The following is an 18,725-nucleotide window of genomic DNA, read 5'->3' on the forward strand; positions in this document are numbered from 1 at the left end:
GGAGGAAACCCATGCAGACACGGGGAGAACGTGCAAACTCCACTCCAGTTAGTCGCCTGAGGCGGGAATTGAACCCAGATCTCTGGTGCTGTGAGGCAACAGTGCTAACCACTGTGCCACCGTGCCGCAATTATAAAATTGCTTTTAAAACCAAGTAATTAATTTGAGTTTAATAACTAATCAGAGCCAGTGATGAAGGAGCAGCGCTCCAAATGCTAATGCTTCCAAATAAACCTGTTGGACTATAACCTGATGTTGTATGAGTTTTAACTTTGTATACCCCATTCCAACACTGGCACCTCAAGATCATGAATTTTAATATGCATTGAGACATTTCTACTTGTACTGCAGGTGCAAGAGCTTTATAAATGCAAACCAGTGTTATTAAACTTCTGAATTACTTTCCTATTTAACCATTGAGCTAAATTACAACTAATATTCCTGTTGAAAAATAATATTATTACCAATCTAAAAACTTACTAAATGTATTGAGCTGAATGACTGTACATGTTGTAAAGTTCAGTTTCAGTTCCTTATGGAGTTCATGCTCCATCTATTTCTTTTAAGTTTCATTACTTTGCATCATTCCCTGAGTAAAGTCCAGCTCTCCATTTCTTACTGGTGTTTCTAATTGGCCTAATTTGTTCAACTGGATGCAGAGGAATGGAGGAGGCATAGTTGTGTTTGGGGAAGGAGGTGATTGTGGTATGTGGGTTGTCAAAGAGAACGGTGGGCGAAGTAATTATTCTTTTGAGTTTGCTTTGGGCAGAATGGATTAACAACCACATTTTGAATTGCTGAAATAGTATTTTGAAACCCTGGAACACGGGTAATTTTGAATATTTAAGAATTTATTACTTGCTTAAAATGGTATTTGCGTATTGTTTCTGCCTTTTGAGAGTAGCAAATCTAATGAATGTTGTAATTTTTTTTGCCATTACATGCAGAACACTGTGGAGAGTATTGGAAGAGCTGCAGCAGATGCCTTACAAGGACCGATACAATCAAGTTACAGAGAATCGTTCCAGAGTATAGTTGTACCTGTGTTTGAAAAAGCCTGCCAGTCAATGTTCCAGCAAATAAATGACAGCTTCAAGCAGGGGACACAAGAATGTAGGTATTGTTTTGATTATTATGGTCAGTCATTCCTATATTTTAGAAGTTTAATTGTTTCCAATGATTTTTTTTTTCTGTATTTAAGTGGATTAAAGTACTAGGTGGTGTAGTTTTACTGGCACTGATTCAATCCATGGTGTTGATTGTATAAGCTGATTTTTGTCAAGGTGGTATTTGGGAGAGCTATTTGAAACCTTCAATTGGTTTAACCTTGTAGCTGAGGCCAAGGAGATCATAGAATCGAACAGCACCAGACAGACTCTTCGGTCCAACTTGTTTGTGCCGCCGGAGTTATACAAAATTAATCTAGTCTCATTTGCATGTATTTTGGCTAGGTCCCTCTAAACCCTTCCTATATCTCTCTATACCCATCCTGATGCCTTTTAAATGTTATAATTGTTCTAACCTCCTGACACTTCCTCTGGCTCATTCCATACACTCAGTACCCTCTGTATGGAAAATATTGTACCTTAGATCCCTTTTTAAATTTTCCCCCCTCACCTTAAACCTATGCCATCTATTTTTGGACTCGCCTACTCTGGGGAAAAGACTTTGTTTGTTTTCCCTGTCCATACCCATCATGATCTTGTACCCCTCAATCTCCAATGTTTCATGGAAAATAGCCCCAACCTTTTCAGCCTCTGTTTGTAGCTCAAGCCCTCCAAACCTGGCAACATCCTTGGAAATCTTTTCTGTTTTCTCTTTCAAGTTTCACAACATATTTCCTATAGCAGGAACACCAGAATTGTACACAGTATTCCAAAAGTGACCTAACCAATGTCCCGTATTGCCGCAACATGACATCCCAACTCCAACTCTCAATGCACTGACCAATAAAGGCAAGCAAATCAAGTGCTGCCTTCACTACCCTGTCTCCTGTAACTCCACTTTCAAGGAACTATGAACCTACACATTCTCCAGGACCTTACCATTAAGTGTACAAGTCCTGCCTGATTTGCCTTACCAAAGTGCAGCACCTCACATTTATCTAAATTAAAGTCCATCTGCCACTCCTCGGCCCATCAGTCTAATCAAGGTCTTGTTGTACTCTTGCAATAACCTTCACTGTGTTGGGGGAGAAAAGGCGAGTCAAAATTTCTGAACCAGCTGCTCTCCAATGAACTGTACATGTGTCTAGGCTTGCTTGCAATCAATTTCCCACTCACAAACCACCAACATAGTCCTGTACCTTTGATGTTTGTCTGGGTTTGTGCATGAACAGTTATACTAGTGTTGGGTTTCTTTGGGGAAGAAATTAAAAAGGATTAACAGGAAAATATAAATATTTTTGCAGAACCTTTGAGTGACATACACAAGTTATAAATTTCAGCCCCCTTGCTGATGGGTCATGTTTTGTAATTTCATCATTATTGACTATTTTTGCTTCGAGTGCATTGGTTGAAGTCTGTGCTTTAGTAAAGAACTAAAGCCGTGGGCGGCACGGTGGCACAGTGGTTAGCACTGCTGCCTCACAGCGCCTGAGACCCGGGTTCAATTCCCGCCTCAGGCGACTGACTGTGTGGAGTTTGCACGTTCTCCCTGTGTCTGCGTGGGTTTCCTCCGGGTGCTCTGGTTTCCTCCCACAGTCCAAAGATGTGCAGGCCAGGTGAATTGGCCATGCTAAATTGCCCATAGTGTTAGGTAAGGGGTAAATGTAGATGTAGGGGTATGGGTGGGTTACGCTTCGGCGGGGCGGTGTGGACTTGTTGGGCCGAAGGGCCTGTTTCCACACTGTAAGTAATCTAATCTAATCTAATCTAATGTTTGTTTTTCACTTTGCAGAATAAATATGAACTATGCCATCCAGTGAGCAACTCTGTAAAATATGTTGTACACAACAGCATTGGAAATTGCATTGTTTTCTATGTTGTTAGTTTTAACTTTGAGCAGAATTCATATGCAATGACTGTCATGTTAAATGTTTTAATGACATTGTGTGTTTTAGATTATTATCCAACTCTGTTAGTTCAACATCTATTTTAATTCAAACGTAAATTTATTGATGCTTTGCATTTCACCTACACAGATATCCAGCAACTTGAGATTCACCTTCAGTCCAAAAAGACCCAAGAACAAGAAATCCGTGATCCTCTGATTAGTCAGTTGCAGCAAATGATTGATCGCTTCCAGAGTGTCACTGATCACCTAGCTGCTACCATCACAAATGGCATGCGTTCAGAAATGCAACATCAGCTTCACATCATTGTCAGCAAGTGAGTAGCAACATGCTCACTGTGTGATACTTGTTCGTTGGTGTTATATTATGATGTTAACAATATGAACTTGAATACCTGGTCTCTGATTCTTTGCCTTCAGCCCATTGATTGCCATTTAGAAAAGCTATCCATCATCCCACTTGCCCATCCTTTAAGTGTGGCTGTGCAAATCTTACATTTTTGGGTGATTATCTACTTCCTTCTTGAAAGCCACAATTGAATCTGCCTCTACCACCCTTTTTAGGTAGTGTACTCCAGATCCGAACTGAAAGAATGTTTTATCATTTTACCTTTGGTTCTTTTGCTCAACATTTTAAACCCGTGTCCTCTGCGGTACATGGGTCAACATAACTGCCCCTCTAACTTGGGCTGAGGCTTGATTAGGTGAAGCAAAATGAGAAGTAATTGATCTTTTGTTGTATGACATTTTGTGAAGTCAGACTCAGTAATGCCAATCAAGTTGCTGGGGATATGATAAGTGTTGAAAAAAATATTCTACTGTTACAGGAGAGATTGTTTTGAGATTGAAGGTGTGATATTTCTGTACAGAACAGACGAAAGCTTTGGATCGTAACTCGTTTTGAAAACCTGACCAGACAGTAGAGGATAGATTTTAAATATGAAGTAGATTGTCCATTGCGGTAAAAAACACACCAATTTAACTTGAGTTTTCCCAAGTCCACTTACAGACACATTAACTCCAGCTCTGGACCTTGGACCTGAGCCCATCACTCTGTTTCAACTTTTGCTCTTAATTTTTATTTCTTTTCTTTTTTTCATTTAAGATGCCTCTCTTCCATCATTTTACTAGCTTTTACGTATCCTCTGTCAGATACTCTGACCACCCAATTCCCTACTCTGGCTTTTCAGTGTTCCCAGTTCTGCTGCTCTCCCACCATCACTTTAGGTTTGGCACCCTCTTCAAACAACTGTGTCTCTTTAAGCATCTTCAGAAGAGCTCTTTGAAGTATTTGCTATACCTCATTACAAACAACAACTCCAGTCCCACTTTCATGTTTACCTTTTCAGTGCTTCAACCGAGGGCTTACTTTGTTAATCTCCTTCCTGTCCAACTCATCTCTTATATTGCTTAGTCTTTCACCACCTCTTTACGCATTTTCCTCCGGAATGTCTTTTTACTTATGAAATAGGTCCTTATCATCCATGAAGTTTTTGTGAATGATTGCATTGATTGCAGCCTGACATCTTAATGGACCAACTCATAATCATCAGCTGCTAATCTTGCTGTTTTAACTCCCTGCTCTTCCACATGAGTTCTCACTGCTTCAGGAAGTGAATTTTTGAACTCCTCCAAAATAATCGTCACTCTAAAATGTCATAAGTTTGTTCTATTTTTAATGCCTTCATCCACTTTCAAAATTCCTTTGTTTGATTCTTTCAAACTTAATGTATTTTTAACCAGGGTCCCTCCTCAGATTCCAGTAACATTGTCTGTAGGCTTCTGGTACAAGCTCATATGCACTTAAGATGGCTTTCTTCACCACTGTTGGTCAGAGTATTGAGTACAGGAGTTGGGTGGTCATATTGCGGCTGCAATGAACATTGGTTAGGCCACTGTTGGAATATTGTGTGCAATTCTGGTCTCCTTCCTATCGGAAAGATGTTGTGAAACTTGAAAGGGTTCAGAAAAGATTTACGAGGATGTTGCCAGGGTTGGAGGATTTGAGCTATAGGGAGAGGCTGAACAGGCTGGGGCTGTTTTCCCTGGAGCGTCGGAGGCTGAGAGGTGACCTTTTTATAGAGGTTTACAAAATTATGAGGGGCATGGATAGGATAAATAGACAGTCTTTTCCTTGGGGTCGGGGAGTCCAGAACTAGAGGGCATAGGTTTAGGTTAAGAGGGTGAAGATATAAAAGAGCCATACAGGGCAACTTTTTCACACAGAGGGTGGTACATGTATGGAATGAGCTGTCAGAGGATGTGGTGGAGGCTTGTACAATTGCAACATTTAAAAAGCATTTGGATGGGTATATGAATAGGAAGGGTTTGGAGGGATATGGGCTGGGTGCTGGCAAGTGGGAGTAGATTGGGTTGGGATATCTGGTCGTCATGGGCGGGTTGGACCAAAGGGTCTGTTTCCATGCTGTACATCTCTATGACCTCCTAGCCCCAGATACCACCTCTGATAGTGATGCGAGTACATCACTAGCTCTGCCTGCAAGTTTTATTTGGACCAACAAAAATCCACATGGTCACTGGCCACTGTTTAGCCACCTTTTCAAGTGCGATGTAAAAGGCTTCCACATACTTCTCATCAAATTTAGGCAAGGTTTGAATATACTTAAATGGTTTCTCATCAGGCCTTTGGCTACCATGGGTTTGCTCATCCTCACTAAGCTTACCTTCAGCCTTTATCTTCAACATTTTAAGCTAACTTTCCCATCTAAGTGCCAATTTCTGAAGTTCAAACTCCCTCTCGTTCTTCCTTTCCCCTCTCTCCTTTTCTCTCTCTTCTCTCTCTTTTTGTTCTGCTGAAGTGATTAGTTATTTTTCTCTTTCCTCTGCTTTTAATCATAATTCAAACCGTTTCATTTCTGTTGCCCTTTCTTTGTCTTTTGCCCTTTCTTTGTCTTTTGCCTCTGACTCAAAGCTGCTTCATTTTCAATTGAATTTTAGCCATCTCTAAAGATTCTGATGGTGTTTCCAGCAAATTTACATGTTGAGTTATTGCTGTAATTATCTTTCTTCCCTCCTAGAAGGAGGCAGCTCCAACTCCAGCTTGTCTGCTAATTCCAGCAACTAGACCGTATTCACCTTTTGTCAAATCCCCACAGTCACTTCTTCCACCCCCAGAAAACTCTTAGTGATTAGAAGAGCGATTGCAATCCTAAGCACTGTTTAAACCATTCGAAATCAATATCCAGAACAAATGACACTGACACTTGCCACTCGCAGCCTTTGAGTCCAACAATCCTAATCCCAATCAAAACTATAGATCAAATCCTGCAAAGAGCTCCCAGTCTGTTATGGACCAGGCCAGACCCCGACAAAACATTTTAAGAAAATAGTCTGAGCCCCAACTTTGCCAGCAAAATGGATATTCCAGGACCAACCACTTAGTTTCAAACAAAACAGAATTTATTTACAAGATTACCAAATGAAACGCAAACAAAAGAGAACAGTATACAGAATAATTTAACCTACCAAAAACCCAACAGATTATTCCAACTTAATGATGCTGTTCCAAATACTTGCAACAATCCCCATAAGCACCCCTTTGCAAAAAAATGAAAAATCCAACACAGGTTCTTGAGAGATGTCAGAGAGAGGAAGGATCAGCATGAACCTGTTTCTTTGGGTCCAGCAGCTTCACAACTAACTGCCTGCTAAAACCGAACTAAGCCAGAGAAGAGCTGAACTGGGAGAACTTGGCCACTCCCCTTTCATTGTCCAAGTTTTTTTAAACTTGAAAGCCTTTTTCTGAGGCAGTATCCATGAGCTACAATCAAATTGACCCTAAAACCCTTCAAACCTAGACCTCCCGGAGTCTCTAGGTTTATGAACCCTTTGGAAAAAAAACAAGGACAACATATCCTTGTTAAAGGACAAGCAGCATCATTCAGCCTCCAGTTTGAAAAGCAACCCTCGACCCCCACCCTCTGCCTTCTTCCTTCGAGCCAGTTCTCTTTCCAAATAGCTTGTTCTCCCACTATTCTGTGTGATCTAACCTTGCTAACCATGAGCAATCTTGTTGAATGCCTTACTAAAGTCCATATAGATCATGTTCACTGCTCTGTCCTCGTCAATCCTCTTTGTTACTTCTTCAAAAAACTCAATCACGTTTGTAAGACTCGGTTTCCCACGCACAAATCCATGTTCACTGTCCCTAATCAGTCCTTGCCTTTCAAAATACTTGTAAATCCTGTCCCTCAGGATTCCATCCAACAACTTACCCATCCCCGCTGTCAGGCTAACTGGTCTGTAATTCCCTGGATTTTCCTTACCACTTTTCTTCAACAGTGATAGCCAACATTAGCCAACCTCCAGTCTTCCGCCGCCTTGCCTATGGCTATTGATGATACAGATACCTCAGCAACGGGCCCAGTATTCACTTCCCTAGCTTCCCACAAGGTTCTAGTGTACACCTGATCAGGTCCTGGGGATTTAGCCACCTTTTTTGTGTTTTAAGTTATCAACACCTCTGTAATATGGACACTTTTCAAGAGGTTGCTAATTATTTTCTCATGTTCTCTATCTTCAAAATCCTTCAAAACACTGATACAAAATACTCGTATAGTATCTCCCACGTCTCCTGTGGTTTCACACACAGGTGGCCTTGCTGATCCTTAGGGAGAGAGTAGGGTCACTTAGTTACCCTTTTGTCCTTAATGTATTTGTATAATTCCTTTGGATTCTCCTTAACCCTATTTGCTAAAGCTATCTCATGTCCCCTTTCTGCCCTCTTGATTTCTCTCAAGTATATGCCTACTGCCTTTTATACTCTCCTAGGGATTCACTTGATTTCTGCTGTCTCTACCTGACATATGCTTCCTTTTTATTCTTGACCAAAACCTCAATTTCTCTAGTCATCCAACATTATGTACACCTACCAACCCTACACATCACTTTAACAGGAACATACTGTCTCAGGGCCCTTGTTATCTCATTTTGAAGGTTTCCCATTTTCCACCCATCTCTTCACCTGCAAACATCAACTTTTGAAAGTTCTTGTGAACTTCTGATCACCCATCTACCCCTTTTTTAGCCCAGGTTAGCTAATGTTGTTAATGGTGCTGTTTCTTGACGTATTGTCCTTTTAATTCTGTAATCATTACTCGTCAAAAAAAAACCCTTGCAAACTACCATCCTATCTCCAACTTGCATTTCCTCTCCAGAATCCTTGAGCATGATGTTATCTCTGAAATCCAAGTATTCTCTTTTCCACAAGTCCTATATTTGTTTTGTGCTTGAACATAGTTCTAAAATGACAGTTAGCAAAGTCTGCAACCTTTGACACTATTGTCCACCTCATTCTCTTCTAATATCACTTTATTGTCAGTGAGCTGGACAGTTCTGCATTCCTCTGATTCCATTCTTATTTATCTAATTGTATTTGAAGTATTGTCTTTTCTTCTTATGTCCACAATTGTTCTGTTAAGGATTTTTTCTTGGACATCCTCCTTTATCTTCTTTACATTCTGCATGACATTGACATTGTGAAAATTAATGCTGTATGCTCACAACAACCAACTCTACCACTCCACCACCTCTCTTATTATCTGGCATCAAATACTAGATGGTCTAGACTTTTCTGAGAAGACTGAAGCTATTGTCTTTGGTTACAGCTCCAAACTTGCTTCCATACTTGTCAGCAAGAAGGTTGCTTGTGATAACAGTAAAATACTAAAATAAAACAAAGAACTGCAGATGCTGGAAATTTGAAAAAAACCCAGATATTGTTGCAGAAAGTCCGTTTTGGCAACATCGGTGGGCGTAAAGAGAGTTAAAGTTTAAAGTCCAGTCACCCTGCTGAGAGCACGGTAAAAGACTGTGTCTTAGTGATGGTGCATATTAATGTTCAAAAGATCAACTTGAAATCAAATATCACACCAAGGTTGCAAACAGACAGTCTATATCCATCTTGGATCATCTGCTGATACCCTGGTTTTATGCATTAGTTACCTCGAGAGTTAACTATTTCAATGCACTGATAGCTAATCTCCCCTATTGTATGTGCAGTAAACTCAGGAACTCATAATACTTTGAGATATGTGCTCATTTAATTCTGGCCTTTGAGGCATTACCAATTTTAATCAATTCTGTATTAGTGACTAAGCCTTCAACTCCCTAAGCTCTGAAGTTCTAAATATGTTTACTTCTTTCGTTGACCCCCCCCCCCCTTTAAAACCTGCCTCATTGATGCTTTTGATCATCTGACCTAATAGCTGTTTATGTGGCTTGGTGCCAGTTTTATTGTGCTCTGTTAAAGTACCTTGGGGCAGTTCCTGCAGAATTGTTACGTCCCATTGTGCCTGCGCCCACCAGCATTTAAAATGAGTATCAGTATCTAGTGTTAATCTCCTGTTCTGATCTCATACGTTGTACATTATTTCTGTTCACCACATTCCTGATGGTGCATTCAATACGGTTATGACTGGCTGTGTAAAAGATTTTTTCTCCTGTCACCATTACCTCTTTAGTACATCACTTAAGTCAGTACCCTATTTTACAAGGGATACTATCCTTATCAAATGAGAATAGAAGTGAGTCATGCAGTCAGGGAGGCAGGGACAAGGTCAGACTAATGAATTAAACTGCATTTATTTCAATGCAAGGGGCCTAACAGGGAAGGCAGATGAACTCTGGGCACGGTTAGGAACATGGGACTGGGATATCATAGCAATTACGGAAACATGGCTCAGGGATGGGCAGGACTGGCAGCTTAATGTTCCAGGATGCAAATGCTACAGGAAGGATAGAAAGGGAGGCAAGAGAGGAGGGGGAGTGGCATTTTTGATAAGGGATAGCATTACAGCTGTGCTGAGGGACGATATTGCCGGAAATACATCCAGGGAAGTTATTTGGGTGGAACTGAGAAATAAGAAAGGGATGATCACCTTATTGGGATTGTATTATAGACCCCCTAATAGTCAGAGGGAAATTGAGAAACAAACTTGGAAGGAGATCTCAGTTATCTGTAAGAATAATAGGGTTGTTATGGTAGGGGATTTTAACTTTCCAGACATTGTCTGGGACTGCCATAGTGTTAAAGGTTTAGATGGAGAGGAATTTGTTAAGTGTGTACAAGACAATTTTCTGATTCAGTATGTGGATGTACCTACTAGAGAAGGTGCAAAACTTGACCTGCTCTTGGGAAATAAGGTAGGGCAGGTGACTGAGGTGTCAGTGGGGGAGCACTTTGTGGACAGCGACCATAATACAATTCGTTTTAAAATAGTGATGGAAAAGGATAGACCAGATCTAAAAGTTGAAATTCTAAATTGGAGAAAGGTCAATTTTGACTGTATTAGGCAAGAACTTTAGAAAGCTGATTGGAGGCAGATGTTCGCAGGTAAAGGGACGGCTGGAAAATGGGAAGCCTTCAGAAATGAGATAACAAGAATCCAGAAAAAGTAATATTCCCGTCAGGGTGAAAGGGAAGGCTGGTAGGTATAGGGAATGCTGGATGACTAAAGAAATTGAGGGTAAAAACAATGACTGCAGATGCTGGAAACCAGATTCTGGATTAGTGGTGCTGGAAGAGCACAGCAGTTCAGGCAGCATCCGAGGAGCAGTAAAATCGACGTTTCAGGCAAACACCCTTCATCAGGAAAAAAGGCAGAGAGCCTGAAGCGTGGAGAGATAACCTAGAGGAAGGTGGGGGTAGTATGGGTGGGAGTGATGCAGTGTGGCAGGGTAGTGCAGTGTGGGAGTGTAGTGCACTGAGAGGGTGGTGCAGTATGCTACTTTCTCCCCACCCCCACCCTCCTCTAGCTTATCTCTCCACGCTTCAGGCTCTCTGCCTTTATTCCTGATGAAGGACTTTTGCCCGAAACGTCGATTTTACTGCTTCTCGGATGCTACCTGAACTGCTGTGCTCTTCCAGCACCACTAATCCAAGATAAAGAAATTGAGGGTTTGGTTATGAAAAAGAAGGAAGCATATGACAGGGTAGATCGAGTGAATCATTAGAAGAGTATAAAGAAAGTAGGAGTATATTTAAGAGGGAAATCAGGAGGGCAAAACGGGGACATGGGATAGCTTTTGCAAATAGAATTAAGGAGAATCCAAAGGGTTTTTACTAATATATTAAGGACCAAAGGTTAACTAGGGAGAGAATAGGGCCCCTCAAAGATCAGTGGCCTTTGGGTGGAGCCACAGAAAATGGGGGGGATACTAAATGAATGTTTTGCATCAGTATTTACTGTGGAAAAGGATATAGAAGACATAGACAGTAAGAAATAGATGATGACATCTTGTAAAATGTCCACATTATAGAGGAGGAAGTGCTGGATGTCTTGAAACGGTTAAAGGTGGATAAATCCCCAGGACCTGATCAGGTGTACCTGAGAACTCCGTGGGTTGCTAGAGAAGTGATTGCTGGGCCTCTTGCTGAGATATTTGTATCATTGATAGTCACATGTGAGGTGCCGGAAGACTTGGAGGGTGGCGAACGTGGTGCCACTGTTTAAGAAGGGCGGTAAAGACAAGCCAGGGAACTATAGACGGGTGAGCCTGACCTCGGTGGTGGGAAAGTTGTTGGAGGGAATCCTGAGGGACAGGATGTACATATATTTGGAAAGGCAAGGACTCATTTGAGATAGTCAACATGGCTTTGTGCGTGGGAAATCATGTCTCACAAACTTGATTGAGTCTTTTGAAGAAGTAACAAAGAAGATTGATGAGGGCAGAGCAGTAGATGTGATCTATATGGACTTCGTAAGGCATTCGACAAGGTTCACCATGGGAGACTGATTAGCAATGTTAGATCTCATGGAATACAGAGGGAACTAGCCTTTTGGATACAGAACTGGCTCAAAGGTAGAAGAGAGGGTGGTGATAGAGGGTTGTATTTCAGACTGGAGGCCTGTGACCAGTGGAGTGCCACAAGGATCGGTGCTGGGACCTCTACTTTTTGACATTTACATAAATGATTTGGATGTGAGCATAAGAGGTACAGTTAGTAAGTTTGCAGATGACACCAAATTGGAGGTGTAGTGGACAGCGAAGAGGGTTACCTCAGATTAGTACAGGATCTGGACCAGATGGGCCAATGGGCTGAGAAGTGACAGATGGAGTTTAATTCCGATAAATGCGAGGTGCTGCATTTTGGGAAAGCAAATCAGAGCAGGACTTATGGTAAGGTCCTAGTGAATGTTGCTGAACAAGGAGACCTTTGAGTGCAGGTTCGTAGCTCCTTGAAAGTGGAGTCGCAGGTAGATAGGATAGTGAAGGCCGCGTTTGGTATGCTTTCCTTTATCGGTCGGAGTATTGAGTACAGGAGTTGGGAGGTCATGTTGCGGCTGTACAGGACATTGGTTAGGCCACTGTTGGAATATTGCGTGCAATTCTGGTCTCCTTCCTATCGGAAAGATGTTGTGAAACTTGAAAGGGTTCAGAAAAGATTTACAAGGATGTTGCCAGGGTTGGAGGATTTGAGCTACAGGGAGAGGCTGAACCGGCTGGGGCTGTTTTCCCTGGAGCATCAGAGGCTGAGGGGTGACCTTATAGAGGTTTACAAAATTATATGGGGCATGGATAGGATAAATAGACAAAGTCTTTTCCCTGGGGTCAGGGAATCGAGAACTAGAGGGAATAGGTTTAGGGTGAGAGGGGAAAGATATTAAACAGACCTACAGGGCAACTTTTTCACGCAGAGGGTGGTACGTGTATGGAATCAGCTGTCAGAGGATGTGGTGGAGGCTGGTACAATTGCAACATTTAAGAGGCAATTGGATGGGTATATGAATAGGAAGGGTTTGGAGGGATATGGGCCGGGTGCTGGCACGTGGGACTAGATTGGGTTGGGATATCTGGTCAGCATGGACGAGTTGGACCGAAGGGTCTGTTTTCATGCTGTACATGACTCTATGACTCAATCTAGCCCACTCATGATTTTGAAAACCTCTAAGAAATCTACTATACCCAGTTCTCCAGCTGGGTCTAACAAATGTCTTCTGCAATTCCCTATGAAAAGTTAATATTGAATCTGCATCCACTACACTTGCACGCATTCCAAGTCACGTTAAGTTGCTCTTTAAGAAGATTTCCTTGCGTCACTTTTTTTTTTTTGCTAATCATCTTGAATCTATGTCCTTTAGTTCCTAGCTCTTCCACCACCGGTAACCATTTATTTCCTTTTGCTTTTTTTACTCTGTGACCCAGTTAATGAAGCTGGGAACATTGCTTTCCGAACTGCTCTCTCCACCTGTCCTGCCACCTTTGATAATCTGTCCACGTGTTCACCAAGTCCTTCTGCTTCTGCCCCCTATTTTGTATTGTCCCTCAATATTCTTCCTACACCTCACACTTCTGTGCATTGAATCTGCCACCTATCCACCCACTCTACCCACATGTTGATCAAGGGGCAGCTTTTTCACACAGAGGGTGGTGCATATGTGGAATAAGTTGACAGAGGAAGTGATAGAGGTGAGTACACTTACAATATTTAAAATACATTTGGATAGGCACATGGATAGGAAAGTTTTACAGGGATGTGGGCCAAATGGAGGCAAATGGGACTAGTTAGGTTTAGGAAACCTGGTTGACATGAATGAGTTGGGCCAAAAGGTCTAGATCTGTGCTGAATGACTCCATCAATGTCCTTTTGGAGTTCCACACTATGTCCTCACAGTTCACAATTCTTCCAAGTTTTGTGTCGTTGGCAAACTTTGAAAATATCTCCTGCACACCAAGTTTTCAATCATTAATATATATCAGGATACCTGAGTGCCAGTTGCATTGTTGGCAGGCAGAAGACCTTTGTCATTAACAACTGGTCATCATTTCACGGACAAATCAGCTACTTGTTGGCTCATTTTGATGCACCTCTTGGTGCCAATTGATCTGCAACGGAATGACCAAATAATATTGTAAATAGAACTTACAATAAGTGCTGGTAGCTTGCTTTTTAAAAGTGTGGAAATCTCTTCCATTATCCTTGATGTTTTAAAAACCATCCTTTTCACATTTCAGTCCACAATCAAAAATACATTAAAAGGATGTTGGACAGATTTACTTGATTGATAACAGTTACATGAACAGCTTGTGCTGCTTTCTTTAAAGCAAATAAGATTGCAAGAGAATTTATTTATTTTATATATGAATTTGATAGAGTACACAAACTGTTTCCAATGGTGGAAGAGCTAGTAACCAAAGGATATAGATTTAAAGTGGTTAGCAAAGTAAACAGGTGACGCATGGAAATCTTCTTCTTATAGATCAAGTTAGTGTGACTTTGAATGCACTGCGTTAAAGTGTAGTGGAAGCAGATTAAGTGTTACCTTTTATAAGGAATCTGAGAAATCCTTCAAGGAAACAAATTCAGATGGCTTTGCCTTTGGCTTTGAGTGCAATATAAATATAACTTGCTGAATGCCTGATAATGTTTTTAAAAAACTAAAATTAGGCTATATTGTTGACAAGTCAGTTTTGTATCCTGAGGGCAAGTTGGAAAAGGTGTCTCAAAAGGAAGAGTTTTTATCTTGATTAAAGTAATTCACAGAAATATTTTCAAGTAAAGAGATTAGTATCTTTATTCAGGATTGTCTTGATGGTCTGTACTTGTCTCCCAAGACATTCCATAGAATCAAGGCTGAGTTCACATTAGTGAACTCCTTTTACTTGGAGGTACAGATCAAAATTTTCTGTTCTTGTGCAGAACTGAAAGTTGAGCACCACTCGGGCAACAATTTATGTCACCTGCAAACAGGACAGAAAGACAATTTACGAAGTAGAAGAATGAGAAATATTAACATAATGGAAATTGTCCAGGTGCTTTTCTCCCCTGTGGAAGCAAATGACACACACAAAACATATTTGCACCCAGGCACTATTAAACAGAAATGTACTGGCTATGTTTGATTATGACTTAGTAACTACAGCCAAGAATAAGTCTTAAGGTGCTTGGTGTGGAAATATCACAACAGTGTCACCAAGATATTTTTTTTCTTTCATTGAGGCAGGTTTGGAAATTGCCTTGTTTTAAATAAGAATTAGCAAGGCATGCATTTAACATGTGACAAAAAGGCTTGAAATTACTTATGACTCAAGAAGGAATATACCGGGAGGTTTAGCTTTCTTTACTCCTTATTTTAAAAACAAAACTAAAAATATTCATTTAAGAATCACTTTTGGATGTACCAGTGCACTTTTCAGCCAGTGTAGTGCTTTTGAAGTGCAGTTGCTATTGTACTGTAGAAAATGTGCCAGCCAATTTCTGCAGAACAAATTCCTACAGACATAAAAATTGTGATGACCTGATGATCTGTTTTGGTAATGTTGATTGAGGGACGCATATTGTCCAGGGCTAGGGATAACCTCCCTGCTCTTCTTTTTGAAATGGTCACTAGTACATTCACCTAACAGAGAGCACCTTGTTTTGACCTCTCAATTTGAAAGATGATACAACCAACAAGATAGCATTGAAGTTTCAGGCCAGATATTTCTGCTCAAGTCCCTGGATTGGTATTTGAGCCCTCAAAATCTAACATGGAAGAAGGAATGTGACCAGTGGCCTTACCTGACATTATTCTATAAGTCTTCATATAAAATATTAAGCAATTTCTGTTTTTGATTCTAATTTTCAACCTTTGCCTTTCTTACAATTTGTCATATTTGTAGTGGAGTCAGTTTTCTAAAGTTTCACTAAAACATTAAGTGAAAGCAGTTATTACCATTGGAAATCTTGATTCACAGTGTGTGTATGTATCTACTACCTTGGTGCATTATTTACGTTATCATTCCTTTTCTGAGTTTCTGAAAAATTGATTTGTTAATAATGTACAGTATACAAATTGCAGCCTGTTGATTATCATTATATTGAATCAAGTTTCATGTGCAATCATCTAAATTCTAGTTTGAAAATAATGCAGTGAATAGTTTTTTATTATGTAGAGAAAGTGTGTATGGACTAAAAAATTTACTTGACCTGTCATTCCTGTTCTAACACATTAGGTACAGGTCATCGTATTGTGCGCTTATTTATTTAATCTCCTGAGGGAGCCAGGTGGCTGCTGGTGAAGTTTAGCAAAAGATAATCTTGAGATGATTTTTTTCCAGAACATTTCAAATTGAGGGAAAAATCTATATCACTTCAAAATTCTAAAATATAATCAGTTCTGCAAGTTACATTTCGCTTACTTTTCTGAGACTACTAGGCAATTTAAGGAAATTTAGTAAAATTATTCTGCAAAATTTGCTAGCACATTAAACTTGTATAATTTCAGGTCTTATAAAGCAAAAATCTGTGTGTATCTGAGATGGTAAAAGAATTACAGTAATCTTACAAAAGTCTTGTTCCACAGATCATAAAATGACCAAAATGTGTAATCAGCTTTCATGCTGTGAACCGAAACAACATTTCCTTGCATCACGATTAATTCCCAATCTACTAATTGGATGGCCTTGAGTAGCTGGCTTGCCTTTTCTCTTCATGTTATGCAGTCTGTTTTTTTGCTAAGTTAGCTGTTGCAGATTTCTGCCAAGATAAAGGCCCCAAGTTATTTAGCTGCGGTAGAACCACTGCAGGTTCTGTGAATGCATTTAAGGATACATTTGTGATGTGTTAAAACATTAAGTTTACTTTCACTGTCATTTTAAGATCAACTGAAAAGCATCAATAATAACAGGGAAGTCTGAATGGAATGTCATAAACTACAAATTGAAATTTGATGTTTTTGGTAATTTAATGAAATACATTGTGTAGCATGTCAAGTACAAATTAAGTACATTATGGGGGCGGTGTGCTTAACAAGGGTATGCATTATATTTGTGTTTGAGGAATTATTTGAAAATGTAGAGTTTAATCAATGATAATTCACCAAATTCTTGTGTAATATCTAACAGCTTACAGGAATCGATTCTGACTCAAGTGCAGAGAATTGTGAAAGGTGAAGTTAGCCTAGCAATGAAGGAGCAACAGGCTGTTGTTACATCCAGTATCATGCAGGCCATGCGATCAGCTGCAGGGACGCCCATTCCAACAACTCACATGGATTTCCAATCCCAGCAAGCCCACATCTTGCAGCTGTTGCAACAGGGGCAACTTAACCAAGCCTTCCAACAGGTATGAATACAAGGTTAATTAAAGTCCAGTGTAAACAAGTGGAAGACATTAAGGGGTGAATGAGAGGCTCTTTCTTTCCTCCACCTCTCCCTTCTTGCACCCTGGCTTTCTTCATCCCAAGCTCTCCTCCATACCCCTTACTTCTGGCCTGCCTTTGCCCTGCCAAAAGGGACTTAAGGGCAACTTTTTCACGCAGAGGGTGGTGCGTGTATGGGATGAGCTGCCAGAGGAAGTGGTGGAGGCTGATACAATTGCAACACTTAAAAGGCATCTGGATGGGTACATGAATAGGAAAGGTTTTGAGGGACAAAGGCCAATTGCTGGCAAATGGGACTAGATTAATTTTAGAATATTTGTTGGCATGGATGAATTGGACTGAAGGGTCTGTTCCCGTGCTTTTCATCTCTATGACTCTATCCTAGGCCCCAGTCCCAAAACTGCCCCTAGATATGCATGCATGAATTGAAGTGGTGCATAGCATATGTATGCTGGTATTAGCAAATGCAGCCAAATAGTAATGTAAGTACGGAGTAACCCCATGTTTATTTAATTAAATATTTATTGCAATTCAAATTTATTATTGATTTAACCATGAGACATTAATTTTCTAGCGATTACTCGATGATTATATCATGAAATTAGGTCTTACTTATACACAAAGTCATTTAAGTCACCTTTCTTTCTATCAGCAGCAATCTTTACTGTATACTAAATGCATTTGTCCCAATCCATTTTGACAGTTTACTTGTACCTCAGTAATCTTTGTAAGATTGATTGTTGCAAAAGTTCTGTAAATGTTTTGTTCATTGAAAGTTTAGGTGATCAGAATCTATAATTGTAATTGAGATGAATTTTCTCCTTTTTGATAGTCATGAGTTTTATGTCAGTATTTTTAGTTTGAAATTATCTTTTGGTACTGAAAGATGTGGCACAGTTTTAGGCTTTAGGTCAGTAATCACACATCCTTCCCAGTGGCTGATGTTGGTGATGCCTTTAGTCATAACATCTCCTGAAGTTGTGCAATATCCAGAAACGTGAAGCCTGCACAACGTTCAGAAAATGTTGTCCAGGATAATTCGTTGGAAGTCCAGAAATGAATAATTGAAAGCCTTCTTTAATGTACTTGTTACATAAATTAACTTGTAGGCTTTCACAGAACTTTAGCATCTAATTTAGTAATTTTAAAAAACAATACAACCTATTGATACTTCAAAATTGAGATAACCTTGCTTTGATGTTGCATCCACATGGATATTGGTAGACCAATGCTTTCTTTTCTGCTTTGTGAAGTGACTATTAGAAAAGATGTATTTGGATCTTGTTAAAAGGAGTAGTATCTAGGATTTCCATTGTTTTGATCTGAATTTGAAGACTGGACTAAGCTACATCGTTTTAAAATGAATGGTGATTTACCATTTGATTAGAACGTGTCGCTTGTTGTCTTATCTCTGCAATGAACAGTAATATTGCTGCCCTAATGCTTGCTTTTAAATGCAACCTTAAACAACAATGCAACTCGCTGTGCTTCACATTGGAATGTCAGACACTGCGAACTTGAGGTTATCCAAAGCCCTGCTGCTCATGTCCTACCATTTGCCAAGTCTTGATCACCTGTCATCCAGCATTTTCAAACCTATATTGAATT

At 40.2% G+C, this 18,725-nt stretch overlaps 1 protein-coding gene across 2 annotated transcripts in view; it reads left to right on the plus strand.

Moving 5' to 3' along the window:
- Positions 1-18,725, plus strand: part of edc4 (enhancer of mRNA decapping 4) — a 107,929-nt gene that overhangs the window by 82,867 nt on the left and 6,337 nt on the right. For both annotated transcript variants that reach the window (XM_072547460.1, XM_072547461.1), the window contains exons 25-27: positions 948-1,113; positions 3,143-3,329; positions 16,861-17,080. In XM_072547460.1, coding sequence (XP_072403561.1) covers positions 948-1,113; positions 3,143-3,329; positions 16,861-17,080 — 573 coding nt within the window. The remainder of the gene's footprint in view (positions 1-947; positions 1,114-3,142; positions 3,330-16,860; positions 17,081-18,725) is intronic.

The sequence above is a fragment of the Chiloscyllium punctatum genome, chromosome 26 (assembly GCF_047496795.1).
Source record: "Chiloscyllium punctatum isolate Juve2018m chromosome 26, sChiPun1.3, whole genome shotgun sequence".
Classification (NCBI taxonomy): domain Eukaryota; kingdom Metazoa; phylum Chordata; class Chondrichthyes; order Orectolobiformes; family Hemiscylliidae; genus Chiloscyllium; species Chiloscyllium punctatum.